Source organism: Aphis gossypii, chromosome 2, assembly GCF_020184175.1.
Source record: "Aphis gossypii isolate Hap1 chromosome 2, ASM2018417v2, whole genome shotgun sequence".
Taxonomy (NCBI): Eukaryota; Metazoa; Arthropoda; class Insecta; order Hemiptera; family Aphididae; genus Aphis; species Aphis gossypii.
The window spans coordinates 21,450,489-21,468,538 of NC_065531.1; the positions used below are offsets into that span (position 1 = coordinate 21,450,489).

The following is an 18,050-nucleotide window of genomic DNA, read 5'->3' on the forward strand; positions in this document are numbered from 1 at the left end:
ACTACGGTAAATTGTTTATTGTTTAATCAGCGCGTGCTGTGTGTGTACACAACCAAATACGTAGTAAAATCGTTCGCCCCCCCCCTCTGTATTGCCACTTCACTCCATCACACCACCACCCGACCGTTTGGTGTATAAAATATTATAATCCCCGCCAGCCACCGTACGCATAGACATCATAATGTTATTATCACGCATAAATTATCACAGTGACGACGATACGCCCGGGACACAGTAGAAGGAGAGACCCGTTTCGCGTTATATAAGACCGCGTACCGGTCGAATCGTTCTCCGTGTCGGGTTGTGCTTATGATATTGTAATACGTACAATAATATATCATCAGTTTCACTGCCACCTGCACCGCAGACAGAAGTGAACGAAAAACATATATTACAATATCACAGATCAAAATATCCTGCAGAGTTTAATCGCTGCCGGACAACCCAAAAAACACTGCAAGTTACCGATTTTTGCAAACACTACACACACACAACTGCCTAAACATGAGGACCAAGCCAGAAATGATGGGACAACTACGTCCAGCTTTCAGCGAACTCAACATCTCAGAAGGTTTCGAATTCGACACCGAAATGGTCACCAACGAGGTAAATAATTTTCGTTTAAAGTTTTATTTGACTCTCCTCAATCCCTACGCGAATCGCATTTCCTGCAAGTAGGGGCGTCTGATTTCTGCGCTCGAGTTTGCAGTGATAGCGGTTTTTCTCGTATTACGATTTATAGGCATAGCTACAAAATGATGTTATAAATAATTTCCCGCTTCGTATACCTATATAATATTTATAAATATATTATATAATCTTCTCGGCAGACGCATAACTCGTAAAATAATAGTATTGCAAATCGTAATATACTAATATGCATATCGTACACCTAATTATATCCTGATCGTGGAATATACGCGCGCACGTATATTAACAGACATACAATATTAATAATTAATATTACGTAAATAACACGCGACCGTTTGAAGCGAGGAAACCGTATAAAAAACACAAGTCCAATATTTTATAGACGGTACACGCGTATATAGATTTAAGTCTACTTAATATATAATACTATACATATAGTGCACTTTGAGTTAAGAACACAATGTAATAATTTATAATTAAACAGCGCAACAGTATGGTAATATATAATATCACAGCAGTATAAATTATAGGCACGCTCAATTTTCGTGTTTCAGACTTTAGTCGAATTTCACCCAACCGACACACGGTAAACGTCGTTAATAGTATAATATTAAATATATTCACTCTGTCGATCACGAAAGTTTTCCATTTAAACACACACTCCGATCATGAGCGGGGACCGGTAATTTGTTTAATGCGATATTTTATAATCGAACGACTCCGTGCATTATTGCCTATAATATACACGACAGCTCGACTTTAATTTGCATAGCGATTTTAATGAAATCGTGGCGTGACGTTCTATCGCGCGCGGGTAACGTGCCCGCGCGGCGCGAGACGACTTTATACTAAAAGTTAATTATATTATAATATGTACACAGGTTAGTCGGCATAAATTCAACTGTCGCGCGTATTTAAACTGTCTCATACATGTCATTATCATATTAGTACGATAATTGAATGTAGTTTTTCGTCGCCTGCATAAATTACCGTTCTCGCGGCGTTCTCCCGAAATAGCTATGCATGCGTATAGATATACACGCTGATTTTAATAAATTCAACAATCACAAATCTACTATGCTTATATATAAAATGTTACGGGCAATGTAAACTATAAATATAATATTACTAATATGGTAATTAATTTTTTTTTCGTAAAATATTTCTATGCTTAGTTATGAATCTAATATTACATAGGTAATATAATATTATGTTTAAATGTCAAATAGATAATTAAAATGTCAATGGGCTTACCGTATATGAATCAATAAACGTGTTTTACGATTTTATCAAATTTTTTGCATAAAATAACATGAAATATTTTAAAACAATTTTAAATATATAAAATATGACTTTTTTGTTATTCTGTACGATAATATTATAAGCTATTTAAGTAATTGATTAGGTATTACTCATTTATTCGACTGGATGAGATAAGAATAAATAAATATAACACTGTCAATACTGTATACCTACTGTTGCAATATTATGGATAACTATTTATTATTAATTGTGCACGCTGTATTATATATTAGAATAGTAGAACGCTTAAATGTCACACAGAATCTCAAAGTCCACCGACTTTTCAATACACTTGCAACTTATTAGTGCGTCGATCGTTTTCATACATTTAGGAACCTACCAAATCGAAATAACGAGCTGCTTCTCTCGGTGAAATTTAAATTTCCGGTATGTCATTGATTTGTAGAATTCAACCTTCACCCTTAGTGAGTGCTACACATAGTTTTGATTTGCATAACATCAGTCGCGTGTCGTACTTTTCGCGACATTTATATTATATTTACTGCACCGACGTCTTATTCTTGTAAATGCAATATCTATATCGATCAACGATTAACCGAATACGAACCAGAAAATACAGTATTCTATAATTTTTTTTTTTCGAAAGGGGGGCTAGAATATGATCGGTGTTGAAATTGTACGCATCCCTTTGCAAAACAAACGAACGCATATTATAACGTAGATAAAAAGACAGACTTTGAAATATCTAAAACATTGTCGTTCTATAGTAAATAGCAACACAATAATAATGTATGTGTACAAATTATTATTACATAATTGTATTTTTAACCTTAAATAAATACGAGTACCTGTAGAGTTGTATTATAGTTATAAAAGTATAATCTTAGTATAATAATAATTAATCTATTAAATTATCATAATCACAATTGTGCAGATTAATGACATACTTAATATTCAATCGTTTTAAACGCATTTAAACAATAAATTCGTATTAAGCACACTCGATATTGTAAACAATTTCGATTTCGCAGAGTCGAAATAATCGCCATCGGTTTTATGCTATACATTCTGTCTACCGCGCGATTAAAGACGGCTTGCCACTTCAATTGCGATTCGATGTGCTATACCCCCAGGTTCCTCGACAAGTATACCTAACATGGCATATAATTAAAGACGGGGCGGACTTAGCGCCGAAGCTTAATAGGTATGTTTTAATCCTACACGGCGCGAACCGCGGAGGCGGCACGATCTTTATCGGCTCGGTCAAGGTACTTCCGTGAATTCGCGGTTTAGTTTTTATTATTATTTCTCCAAGGTTGCATAATTGGCGAATTGTTATTATTATTATTTTATTTTTTTTTTTTTTATTAATATTATCTCCGCCCGAACGGTCAAGTATGGCGAGTGAGAGGTCAAAAAAATTGTCTTATCTATAATACAATTTATCAATTAGACATTGCAGCGCGGATCCGTCATCGTCGCTAGACGCGTGCAAATCGGTTTCTCGGCGAGCCACGTGACTTTGCAACGACCTTTAGTGCGTCACTCGGCCGAGCCAGTTTTCATCGTTGTCGCGGTATATACTCGTTGGCTCTGCATATTCGCACTCGAGTCCAAATATTATAATATTATACATTATGAATGCCGATTGCCGAAATCGATACCTAAATAGTGACTTCCAAAGGTGTTCCAACTATGACCCCTGTGCCCCTGCCAATTTTGAGAAACTACAATACATTATACTTGTGTGTGTGCGTGTGTATTCTCATATTTTTTATTCGTTTCGCTGTAAACGAAAATCTAATTTACAAGCATTTTTTTTTTAATGGGCGTCAGTCTCGGGCACTCAGGCGATATAGTCTCTCAATAGGTATAATATAATGTGTTTGCAAAATGCTCGAATAGAATCGATAGCGCACATAACTAACGTTAAAATAATAATTATATAATTATAGGAACATCTATATGATAAAACCTCTAAGTACCAGATACTCTCGATCGCTGAAATCTTATCCATGATTCAGAAGGTTTAGTTAGGTTCCTCAGTTAGGTTATTCTGCTATTAGGAAATGTCCTGTTAGGTAAGTTCTCACTGTATAACGAAATATTGTGCGCGTACGTTAAAGAATAGTAGTATAATAAATATAGGTGATTAAGGGCTCAAACGTATGTTTTGTAAAATTCTAATACTATATTGCTCATGAGTTATGACGTTTGTTTGATGATTTCAATTTAAATAAAAAGAGTTATGTAACACATTGCACAAAGTATAGATGTATGGGATACAGGGTGATCTACTGTTTATAAGCTGTAATTTTTTAAAGGGTGAATGCAAGCTTTGATATTTGGAAATCGATAGTTTTTAATAGGTATTATATTGAGTACTTGTATATAAAAATTGACAAAATTCATTGTTTATTTTAAAACTCATAATAACCAGTCTTTTAAAATGTGAAAGTCGAAGATCTTTCTTATACGTTATACAAATATGAAATATTATACCTGCATAACTATACAATATTTTTTTACGTAGGATCAGTTTATAAATTAATCAATCTAATACAAAACATAAAAACTAGTATGATGCAATTTTCTTTAAAACGTATCCAATTATTATTAAATGACTATAATTGTGGCATTATGCGCATAATACAAAACATATGCACCGTAAACAGCCATTTATGATACAGCAAAATAATCCGTGATATTAGATATTTTGCAAAATATATATTCTATAGGTAACCATGACGATTCGAAATTGGTAACATTTTTCTTTCGCACGAACTATCCTGTATAATACTACACGCGTTATTTGTTTAAAAAAAAAATAATAACAATAAATAAAAAGTAACATACACACACAGTAGTAGTAGTAGTAGTAGTATAGAAAACTAATAATAATTTACTCTCCGATTAATAACCGTGTTTACACAATTGGTAACCAATTGACACAGACTTTACGACAGCAATAAATAAATATACTATACACATAATAATTGACGTTTTCTGAGAATAAGGCAATAAGTGGTTCCTAAAGACGAACAGTTTTTTTTCTCGTTTTTATAAATAGGGCTGACAAATGAGACCTTGAAATGCTCTTAAAAAATTTGAATTTTTTTATTTCAACCATCGTCTGCGGCAATCGCGACGGCGGAAAAAAAACTGCGCACTTGTCTTGTATCGAATACCTACCTGGTGCGGCCATATACATATATATATATTTAGGTGACTATATATACGCAGAACATACGTTTCCTTTTTCAACTATATACATACGTCATATACCTACCTAGCTGCTGTAAATTCGACGTATGACATACATTATAATATTACACATAAGTTCTACGACGTAAATATTAACACGTTTTACACCTTTCGTGTACATGGGGAAGGGGTGCATTATTCCAATTATATTTATATGTATCGCAACCGGTCGACGCGCGGTATGAACCATCGCCAAGGACACACGCGTTGCCCTCGGGAATCGATTTTTCTTCCGATTTTTTTTTTCTCTGATGTGAATATCGTATTATATCGTATTATGTACCTACTACCACAGTGCCTACGCGCCGTACTCTGCACAATCGGTGGAGCGGCAAAAAAAAAAAAACACCTACGCTGACCGTAATGCCACCGACATAATAATGGAAAGATACATGGGCCGCATTCCTGCGCGCACGCGATGCTCCTGGTACGACTCTCGGAATATCTCTCGGCATAATACGTATATAATAAGATACTTATATTCTTGTACACATTTGAGATTTACGAATTCCAAAAGGAAATTAAAGAGACTTTACAGGAACGGAAATCTGGTTCTCACGTCGTCGGTTTCTTAGACAAACCACCCTTTGTTAAATCGCTCGCATGGCGGTGGCGAGTTAACACTATATATATGGTAGACTACTAGAACTACGGGGCTTATTATTTCGCAATACACGGCCACACTGAGTATATTTCTACGACGAATCTCCCTCGATCGTCGTCGCGGCACTGGGATAAAATATAGTAATAATAATAATACGATATGCCGCAGGGAATGCTTATATACTCGCCCAACGGACGAGGCGTTTCGCTGCTGCAGCTGCATACCATGCCTTACTCCTCGTCCGTTATTTCGTTTTTCTGTTCTTATTGTTATTTTTATTGTTACTATTATCATCATCGTCGTCATTATTTTCGTTCAAAAAGACCGAAAAATAATCGATACCACGATATACGTCCCATTAGTGTTTATCGTTTCGGGTGCGCGCGCGTTCAACTATATGTATTCATCAATGCTGCGCAGGGTAGCTGCCCGCGAACGTCGTAGTTTGACAGCGGAAGAACACCGTCGATGATGACGATGATGATGACGGCCATAATAATAACATATTGCGTCGTAAATAATTCGTTTCCTGAGGAATGTGTGCGAGGCGATGGCGCGTCTCGAACCGGAGAAAATCACGTTTGTTCTTCTTCCCATTCAAATATTAATAATACAATAGGTATAATATGCACACGAAGACACCTCGAGCATGCGTGTAATCCTAATATTTTACAACGTCTTTAAACCGAACGAATTATCTAGTCAGTATTTCGCTCGTGAACTGTACGAAAGTGTGGTACGTAACCACTATATATACATACTATAATACATAATATAGACAAGTGCATAGTTAGAAATGCGTTCCAAGGTTAACGCCGCCGCCATCGCCACTGATCGTCGTGTACCAAATAAATTATAACCATACAACAAAAAATAACTATAAGTTTTTGACGATCAGTAGATATTCAAAAGTATGCCCCAGACACTCAAAAAACGAGGTGCTTCCATGATGGTGGTGACAAACCGTGCACAGACTTCAAATTTCCGTTATGATACTGATGAAGTCGATGGCGCCATGGTGGTTTTTAATTTGGTAAACGCTGCAGTGATGTAAACGATATCTTACCAAAAATTTCTAAGTAGGAACCATTCTAATACTATAACTAGGTACTCGAATACTTTTCAATTTATAATACCTTTGAATTACCTACAAAATTTTTCACCGATTGTTTTTTTTGCCGCGTATAATACTTATTTTAAAAACTTAACCAGTGGGTTTCATACGAAATATATTCATACCAGATAGATATTACCTGTATTATTGTCAAAATAATTCAAAACTTTAAATTTTATAACACTGCAGTTGTATCTACTTTAATACCTACCTAATAATTATTACGTGCGAGTTGTAACACACGATATGAATATTTTCAGGTGAATTATTTTATTATATAACCAATACAATGTCATTCTAAGTATAGATATTTCTGTCTTCTGACCTCTGAGTTTTTTTTAATTTATTTTGTTAAACGCTACGCATGGGAAAAATGCATAATAGGTATAGGTACCCACAACTGTATGAAATTAAAAAAGATTATAAATTATATAATATCCCAATGTAATCATTAAACTCAATCATTAATAATAAATTTAAAAACCATAACGATAACTCGAACTTGTCGATTTATTGAATAATTTAACGATAATACCTGACACATATATATTTATAACTGACGTTTAAACTGTAGTATATTATTAGGTCATATGCTATAAATTAATATTTACGATAATGCGTGGGTATAAATGCATAAAGTACTTTCTATTTTTATTTTTTTTAATTCTATAGTTTGACTTTGAGACATAGGCGACAGGCATAAACGTTTAAAAAAATTTTAAATTTTAATTGTCTATGAATTCAAACATTGTTTTATTTTTAATGTTTATTTTGTACAAAAATCATCAACAAGATCATGACAAAATAAATAAACGTTCGCTAGTTTTTTAAATTAAGTTTAAATATACCATCATTGAATCGACGACTAATAATTTTTCATATTTTATTATTTTAACCAATACGAGGAAATATTGCCTTGATTATAAAATTGACTCAGACTAAAATAAATATTATACATATTTTTATCGCACCAATACAACTATTTCAAGTGTATTGACTTACTCAGCAATTATTATAAATCTTTTTATTTTACGTACCTACTTAGATATTTCATAACGATAAGCGTTTTATCAATAAAAAGGAAAATATTATAAAGATATTAATTATTATACACTGTATTTATATTTAATAATACCTAATGTATAACTATTATAACCATAAAATATCAATACAATACGGTGTTTAACTTGTAATAAAACTTGAAAACAGCTTGAAATGTATTTACGGATTAAATTCTTTTGGAATTGATTTTTTTGATTTTGTAAAATTACGTACGATTATAGTTTTACTATATAATATGATTCTGAACGTTGAATTTAAAATAGACACGTTAAAACACTTAAAACCATTCCACCAGGTGGTCGCATTCAGTCGCTGTCGACATTGCCCAACGATTTCCGAATTGGACGCTTAGTGAAAACTTGCATTCTCGCACATGTGACATGCGTATAGCCGTCATTTTGAAAAAAACATAACGAATGTATAATATTTCATATTATCTTCTATACGAAAATGTACAGCCGCCGTGTGCACATAAATAACTCGGGCACCAAACAGTACCTGCCATTCAATCGATTATGAATAAATTGTGTTAGCTACACGAAAAATCGACTAATAAAAACATAACCATACAATCGGCTGCTCGAATTAATAATTTATTAATCCCCCGTCGAATAGTATACGGCGTCGTAAAGTATCGTAATATCACCACCGTGAACGACGTTAACGCTTTTTTTGTACCGGTGCGTGTGTAGCACCTTGCACCCATAATAATATAGGGTTCGGTGATAGAGCACTCTGTTCCCCCCCCCCAAAAATTCACCCCTAGATCTCGAGTGTTCCCTTTGAATCTCGGACGATAGTTTGAGCACGTTCACCCGTAAAATAATTTGCCGTGCACACACAAAATCCATCGTAATAATCGTTTATCGATATTACACATTTCTTATATCGCTCGCCTTAACAATAATGGTATTGTGTACACGTCTTATAATCGGCCGAATTTACCGTAATGACGTTACCCGTGTGCTCATCTACACAGACGATAACCGCGAGTCTCTAGACCGATCGAACCTACGAACCGGTCACGCGATCTAATTTTAGAATCGTCTCTCCCGTGCATAGAAGTGCCGTGAAACGAAAATCGATAACGTTCTACCCGCGGCTGTGACTCGCGTAACCTTCAAAATTCGGGCGAAACGTACGACCCACGTCGCGTGTTCGCGGCACATTATCGTGTGCATTCCCGACAAATTGGCAAAAAAATTCTTACGTAGTAATTTAGTAGTAGTAGTAGTAACAGCAGCCGGTCGTGGTGGTGGCGCGGTCGGGAGAGGGAAATTTGGCCGATTTCTTATTGCGAGAGTGACGTAATAATAATAATAATCGGCGTGGCGGCGAGGGCAACTTTCGGTCGATAGCGGTCGCGAGCGCCGCCGGTGACCTGTTTGGCGCGCGGATGAATGGTCGCATGTGTGTGAGAGTGTGTGCGTGTGTCGCGCATGCGCGTCCGCACCGACCGTCGGGCGACGGCGGCGGGGGGGTGTGTGCACTCACACACGCCGTCGTGTACTCGTGTGACGAGTGCGCCAGCGCGTTGAAAATGTGAAAACCACACTCGGTCTCTGTCGGGCGGCCCGACAGACGACAGTCGGCAGTCTAACCCTCTCGCCAGCAGTTCATCGTCCGTCTCGCCATCGTGATTACGTTCTTTTTTTTTCGCGTGTCGTATTTTTATTTTCTCTCGCCTCGTCTTCCTCCGACTCGATCGTGCCGAGTGCGATTTTTTTCTCGTCTATTATAATTTCTCATAATTTTATTTATTTATTTTTTTTTTTTTTCAAAAAACAACAACTATACCTATAACCCAGCGTTAAACTCGACTTAGGTACTTTTGTATTTATTACGTTTTGTCGATCTATAAACGCCGCCGCCGTCGCCATGTGCATCGTACTCCATCCGATCCTGCGCGCCCTGTACGGCCTGTTCACCGGAGCCACTTCGTCTTCGTCCGCAGTCCGCGTGACCGTAAGTCCTCCTCTCGCCCGTCAAGGCGGCATAGTGTTGAAGGGGTGGTGGTCGGGTTCTGTTTTGAGGGGTGGGTAGATGGACGGAGGGGGGATCGTCGAAACGTACACGACTGCCCCCCCCCCCCCCGCGCGTCGTCGTCGTTAACGCATTGGCCACCCGCGGTCGCTCCCGTGCGCCTACGCCTATGGCGCGCCGTCGCGTGAAACATCCCGCCTCCCCCCTCGCCGGTGGTTTTTTTTGGCGGCGCCCTCGTAAATTTTTGCCGCCACCGCCGCCTGGGAGGGGGGGTTGAAACGTGTGTGTGTGATCGTGACCCGGTGATCGTTGAAAAACGGCAAGGTTTTTGTGTTTGCGCTGTGTACGTAAATAATAATACTATAACAATAATGTACGTATTTCCGTTAGAGGGGGAGGGGTTGTAGTGGAATTCCGCATGTGTATTAGCTGCTTTCGTTTTCTTTTGTCGACTCCGATCTTAAGAACGGTCGATTTCGTTTTCCCCAAAAGAGAGAAAAAGCGATTACAATACCGCATGATTATACCTACCGTAATAGATGATTTTATTGTTATACGTAGGTATTTACGTCGAATACTTCCCACCCTCCCATTGGTTTATTAGGTAGTTAACTAATTTAACTCGAGCCGTAAAAACGTATAAAACAATAATGACAATAATACCTATAACGTAATACAAAAAAAACCGAGTTTTATACGAGCTTCGCGCTAATATAATATAATAATAATATTAATAACATTTTGTAGGTGACTTTACGACTATTTTTACTGCGAAATACTTCTATAATTGACGATTGTGTACGACCTACGAATGTTTTCATTCGTGTCTATACGGAATATTTTTACTCCGGATTATCGTTAAAATGTCATATGTTCGTAATAAACGTAATTATTCAATTTATCGTTCGACTATAAATTACACGATGTGTATTCAGTGCACACGATAAGCTTACATAAATAATATTTCGCCGTCTAAATTACAAATGAAATGTCACTGCTAAAAAGTTATTTTTATTGCACCTATCTGATTTCTTTTTCTTGACATTAACAAATAACAATCAGTCATTTTTTATTTTATTAATGACTTAGGTACTAAATTATTACACATGCAGATTTACACATAATATACAATTACTTACTATGTATAATTATACCAGATTAAGATAATAGGTATACAATGTATACTATACATGTAGAAAACTACATAATGAGGAAATTTTATCAAGTTTACCTTGTGTATGTATATTAAATAAATGTACCTATTTGAAATGTTATGCTAATAGTTATGAATAATAATTTTTATTCTATTCTTTATTAATTAACATCTTATTTTGTGTTTTACTTAAATAATATCCATTGACAATATCGTGTTTTTTTATTTTAGATCAAAGAAGATTGTAAATCGCTTCTTTTGTCCAATGAACAACTTACCACCTTGATGAATGATATGGATGGAGCCATCAGGCAAGGTTTGGGTAAAGAAACCAATCCATCTTCCATTGTCAAGTGCTATGTCACTTATGTACAAGATTTACCTAATGGCACAGGTAAGAAGGCTGCTGATGATTGTGGTTGCAGATCATATTTCATTAGTATTTTTTTCTTCCAGAAAGAGGCAAATTCTTGGCTTTGGACTTGGGTGGTACCAATTTCCGTGTACTATTGATTGAATTGGGAGAGAACAACTACTTCCATATGGATTCTGAAATCTTCAAAGTGCCTGCTCATATCCAAACTGGCAAAGGCACAGAAGTAATTAAATATAATCTTGTCATTTATAATTGAAAATTTCTATATTTATGTATACCATTATGTTATGTAGTTATTCGATCACATTGCAAAATGTCTGGCAGAATTCATTAAAAAACACAACTTGGACAACAAAAAGGCATTACCATTGGGCTTTACTTTTAGTTTTCCACTTAGACAAGTTGGACTTACCAAAGGATATTTAAATAGTTGGACCAAAGGATTTAACTGCTCGGGAGTAGTTGATGAAGACGTTGTCAGACTTCTCAAGGAGGCTATCAAGAGGAGAAAGGTAAATGATAATCAAATAACCAAAATCAGTTAATTTTTTTTTTTTATCATACCTAATACATTTATCTCGCCTCTATGATTTGTATTTTCGTAATACATGTTAATAAGTATCCAACAGATGTAAGATCTTAGAATGTTAATGTAGGGCCTGAATCTACGTTTAACGGCTATATTGAATGATGCAACTGGAACCCTAATGAGTTGTGCCCACAAAACACGTTTTTCGAATAACTGTTTTGTAGGTTTGATTATTGGTAAGTTTGGCTAAGCCAAAATTTCCAAAATAATAATGCCAGCTGTTTGCATTGGGTTACGTTATATGACAATTAAAGTCTGGCAAATGCTTTCTGTTCATATACATGATTTGTATAAATTTTATATTGTACCTACTGTTATGTCAAATTGTCCATATAAATATCTACAAACTCAGAGCATGAAATTTGTATTGTAATTGTACAAAAAAACTGTTTGTGATTGTCCAATTAAAACGTGAGTTAAATAAATCTACTGGTATTTTATATTATAAATATAAATTGTATAAACATATTTGCTATTTATCATATAATTTTGCTTAAATTGCTGATGATTGTCCCATATTATTTTTGTATATGTTCATGTATGATAATATTGATAATTGGCAAATAAGTTGCATTATTGTTAATTTTTCAAGAATGCTTTCTTATGTACCTACAGTCAGAAACATGTCTTCTATGAACAGGCACGATATGCAAAATTTGATGATACCTGTGTAAATGTGATATCAATAATATTACTATTCCTTTTAAATATTAAAACAATTTTTTTTTCATAAGTTATTATTTTCAGTACTGATAATACTTTTTTCAAAATTTGGAGAGTCACACTCCTTATCCTTATCTTGTCTAACCAGTTTCACGTTCATATCTATATGTATAGATATTTAACTTATATACAATGTATAATTGAGTCTGGTCATGCCTATGACTACTGTATAAATGTTTTCTTGAAACATTTAGTGGTTTTTCAATGCTCAACTTCTCCTTAAATACCTTTTAAAATCAATAAAAAAAAAGTCTTTATTTCCCCAACTTAAGAGTTCAAAATTAAAATGTTATTATAATGTATAATGTTATTCAAAAACAAAATTTTAAGTATTATGATTACTTGTAGATATTAAAAATATGTCTCTATCTATAAAAGAACATTACATAATAGAAGGTTTGTTTCAATGGTAATTTTATTAGGACGTCGAAATTGATGTATGTGGAATATTGAACGATACAACTGGTACACTCATGTCATGCGCTTGGAAGAACCCGAACACCAAAATTGCAGTGATTGTTGGTATGTTGAGTAAATAGACATTTAAGTGATAGCTAAATAAGTGTGTGTGAACTACTGAACTGTAGTATTGTTCACACAGTTTAATTAACATACACAATATTTTACTTGTTTCTTACTTTAAAAACCTTCTCTTACTTAAGTTATTTGTTCATGATAATATTTTTAATTTCTTCTAACAACATTTGAAATATTATTTCTTCTCATTTACTTATTAATATGTTGCATAAGCATTAACTTTTAAACTAGAGACATTAAATATTTAAGTTTCTATTATTAACAATGTACCTATAGTATATATTCCTTCAATTAAATTAAATTTTAATAGTAGTGCATAATTTCTGTTTTTATATTTATATTTATTTATAAACAAGATAGATAGATACATTTAGATATTTTTTAGATTTTCCTATTCCTTCCTTCTTGTCTATAATTTGTATTTTACATTGTACTAGTAATATAATATATACATATAGGTATATTTTATATTGATTTTATAGCCTCTTTAATGAAGTCAAATAACCACTTATTAAACCTCGACATCATTAGACATTAAGTAATAATTTTGTAAGTTTCTATATTCGATCAAAAGTCAAGTTTGAAATTATCTAATTTTAATGTAATTGCAGATTTTGTTTATTGCACGATACTTATAAATGTTTCGTTTAAATTTGGACGAGACAAAAATATCTGATAATAGATAACTGATTTTAGACATTTTGAAGTACAACTTATCAATAGTTTATTACAACTTGTATAATTGTATTAAAATAATTTCTTAACAGACACTTTTAAATGCGATGTTAATATATAATTTTATAAAATTATATACGTGTATGTATAAGTGTACATTTTATTTTTTATTATGTTTATATATTTTTATGATTTTTGCAATCTAGCGACAAAATATCGCACTATGCCTATTTAATATCATCTTCTCGATGTAAAAATTTGCTTTAAAACCAAACAGTTTTGCGTTTTAAACTTTTCCACATTTTTATTATTGTTGTAACGCCGCCACAGCTACATATTGTGTTACCTAACAATTTATATATACATATATATGTAATATGTATGCATTATACATTAAACATCCATGTGATTAAACCATAATTGTAGTACTAATAATATTTTTAAGGCTTATTTTGCTTTTATTAACTCGCCTGCAAGTGTCAGATATGCGTTGTTATCGTACGACGGATACATAGCGGCACCGCATTTGCTATGCGTTTCGAAACGATGGTCTATTATAGTTCTATCCGGACTACGAATAAAGCCAAACAGTTCTGAGAGTGTACGGTTGTTTGTTAACGCATTTTTTGTACAGGAACGGGCTGCAACGCGTGTTACGTCGAAAAGGTTGAAAACGCCGAACTTTTCGACGGCGACAAGTCGAAACCGTACGTGATCGTCAACACCGAATGGGGTGCGTTCGGAGATGACGGAAAATTAGACGCCGTCCGCACGAAATACGATCAGGAAATCGACGAGGACTCATTGAACCCGGGACAACAGAGGTAATAAGCGTGTGTCGATCGTCAACAACGGAAATGACGACGATGGCGTTTCTCTCTTTATTTCCTTGATATTGCCCGTGTCTAAAACTTGCACTGTGTTTTAGATTCGAAAAGATGATCAGTGGTATGTACATGGGTGAGATCGTACGGTTGGCCATCGTCGACTTGGCCAACCAGAACAAACTCTTCGAAGGAAGACTGTCCGAACAAATGAAGACTAAGGGAGCTTTTGGAACGTCATTCGTATCAGACATCGAAAGGTACTATATTATAATGTGCATGATATATATTGTATTTCAAGGATGAGGCGGGCGATCTATTAAACGTTTTAATTTTTCAGTTGCGTATGGGTATATACGCTTCATGCTTTAGACTCAATCTGAGCACACATAATATTATATTGGTTAAAAATATCGTGAGGGGGGAGGGGCACATGACATTTTTCTTTAATACAAATGAACATTTTCAAACAAAATAATGAATAAGCGTAGGTATTAATATATTAATGGAATTCAGAATTGTTTTATAAAGTAGAGCACTGAAGACGCCACACCGCCCACAATCTATCAATGAAAATCGTTTTTCATGGGACTAATGTACAAGAACAGAATTTACAGTCATTTTATTAAATGTATACAATAACAATACACAAAGAACAACTTTATATGGCATTTATATTGTTATGACAGAATTCGTTTTTCGTTTTTAATAACTAGAAGACATGCCATATTATCGTTCGTTCGTAGGTTAAGGTTAAGGTTAAATTAAAACACTATAATGCAGATAATATACTTTGTGTACTTAGACAATTTGGTAAAGCTGTAAATAATGTAAAATTGTCTTAGTGAGTTTGGCTTACTTACTGGTTATTAGCTTAACTGGTTTTCTGTATTAAATTTTCGTCTCAATCATTATTGTTGATACTGACATAGACGACCTTTAAAATACCTGCTACTAGTTAATGTTTTAAGTTTTCTCATATTGTCGTTATAACTGTTTGTATAAAACTCCTTAAATGGTAGGTGTGTGGCGTCGTCTAGATAGAATATTAGGTACCTACAGTATAATTGGCGGAAGGGAGTGAACAGCCCTGTTTTCGGTTCTTCTGAACAATTTAGCTTATTTACGTCGCTCATTGACATTACATACTATTTACATATTTTTATATATAACTAATAATTGTGATTTTTACCGTTATAGCGACAAAGCCAACTACAGAGAAACATTGAAGGTCCTCAGCGAAATGGGCATCAACGACCCATCGTTGGTCGACTGCGCCAACGTACGATACATTTGCGAATGCGTATCCAGGCGGTCGGCTCATCTAGTGTCTGCCGGTCTGGCCGCTCTTCTCAACAAAATGGACGAGAAGACCGTCACAATTGGTGTCGACGGTTCGGTTTACCGTTTCCATCCTTACTTCCACAAACTCATGGTGGAAAAGACCAAACAACTGATCAAATCTGACATCAAAGTGAGTAAAAGAAAATATGGTCTTAAACTCCATAGTTGTATGTTAAAGTACCGTGGTATTTAAAAGGTTTTTCGTTTAGGGTTAGTAGATGTGTGTGGGTTAGATATAGTTGTTTTCGGCTACCTTCCAATATACGAGGTTATACAAATGAACGTAGTCTACCGTACTAAAAATTATAGCACATAATATTAATCACTAGTTATGTTTTTATATAAAAAAAAAAAATCGAATTTATATTATTTTAATTTATCAACAATGTAAATTATAAAATATGTATGCATTTTAAGAACGAAACATAATTCGATTTCTTAAAAACGAATCAAAAATCTTACCACTTTTATTTAAGTCTCGCTACCAATACTCAGCTAAGTACCTCTTTTATATTATGTCTTCATTCGAACCACACATTTTCTTAACAATTTTTAACCTGACAGGCCTCCAGAGACTTTCATAATGGTATAAAATTCCGTTAGCAAGCATTTTAACTATGGTAAAACACATATTGGGAGATAACATACTCTTATTTTACCTTAAATAATTATTTGTTATCAAATATAAGTCCTATATAAGCTAACAATAATGGTTGTTTTAAATTATTTAATTAGTTTAAACATACTGAAACAACCAATTTTTAATTCAATACTAGAAAATGATTACTTATGTAAATATTTTTTATTTATTACTTACAAACATAAAACTATATTAACATTAATATTTTATTGTATTTTATATATTTATATGTGTTAAATTGTTCTACAATTTGATATAATATAATTGCTATTTTAATATCACTTTTGTTTACAACCATGGTTATATGATAGTTATTGGAAAGATTTAAGAAGTAACATTTTTTTTTACATTTTGCAGTTTGACTTGATGTTGTCTGAAGACGGAAGTGGTCGTGGAGCTGCCCTTGTTGCTGCTGTAGCTGTCAGGGACGAATTACCGTCCACGACCAATGGATTCTCGACAAAATAATTAGTGGTATCTGACTAGTGAGTTGAAGTTGTTACCAAAAATGCTCGAAGTACATTAAACATTATTTTTAGCATTATTTGATTTGATTTTTTTTTTTTTAAGAAAAAAAACGTTGGTGCTAACGCTAAATAAGTGTCCCTTAGGCGTATTTTATTCACTAAACAGCGTGAGTCTTGTATGTCTTAGAGTGTTGTCATTGTTGTTGAGTGTTGAATCCTGATTGTTTATTGTTAAATATGTTTTTTTTTTTTTTTAGATATTACTATATTAGATAATATTACATTTATATTTATATAAAATCAGCACTAAATGTATCCATTATAATTTTTTATACCAATAATATGTATGTATGAAAAAAAAAACTAAGAAATAAAGTTTTATCTATGTTTTAGTTTTATATAAAGAATCTACAATATACGTGTTATGTAATTGATTTATAAATCTCGGGTGTTATGTATCTATGACAATAATAGTGATAAAGCCCAATGTAAGCCTAATATTATTATTATTATTATTAATATTATATGTACGTGTACGTCTAGTTTCAAATCGTTCCATCAATTTGATTTTTACCATTGTCATTGCTGTTGAACACAAAATTAGTTTTATCATAATTTTTATTTATTATTATTGCCATTCATTTTAAATTATTTTTCTTAACTTATCATACCGATAATTTTAGTTACAGACAGTACCTAAATTCAAATTTTTTTCATCATGATATTATTTTTTTATTTATTATTTTTTTTTTTTTTTTTAATAATATGTACCTATACAAAA

At 33.8% G+C, this 18,050-nt stretch overlaps 1 protein-coding gene across 3 annotated transcripts; it reads left to right on the forward strand.

Moving 5' to 3' along the window:
- The first annotated feature begins 241 nt into the window (after positions 1-241).
- Positions 242-17,287, forward strand: LOC126550295 (hexokinase type 2). Of its 3 annotated transcripts, none has more exons than XM_050201527.1 (9): positions 242-606; positions 11,326-11,488; positions 11,551-11,693; positions 11,764-11,982; positions 12,127-12,235; positions 14,629-14,818; positions 14,923-15,078; positions 16,019-16,292; positions 17,160-17,287. In XM_050201527.1, exons 1-9 carry the CDS (start codon positions 505-507, stop codon positions 17,268-17,270), a joined length of 1,467 nt encoding a protein of 488 aa, XP_050057484.1. In that variant the 5' UTR covers positions 242-504; the 3' UTR covers positions 17,271-17,287. The 3 variants fall into 3 exon arrangements, with proteins under 3 accessions (XP_050057484.1, XP_050057485.1, XP_050057486.1); XM_050201528.1 differs by lacking the exon at positions 12,127-12,235 and adding an exon at positions 13,205-13,304 and having other exon boundaries at positions 251-606; XM_050201529.1 differs by lacking the exon at positions 242-606 and adding an exon at positions 9,542-9,923.
- Positions 17,288-18,050: the final 763 nt, after the last annotated feature.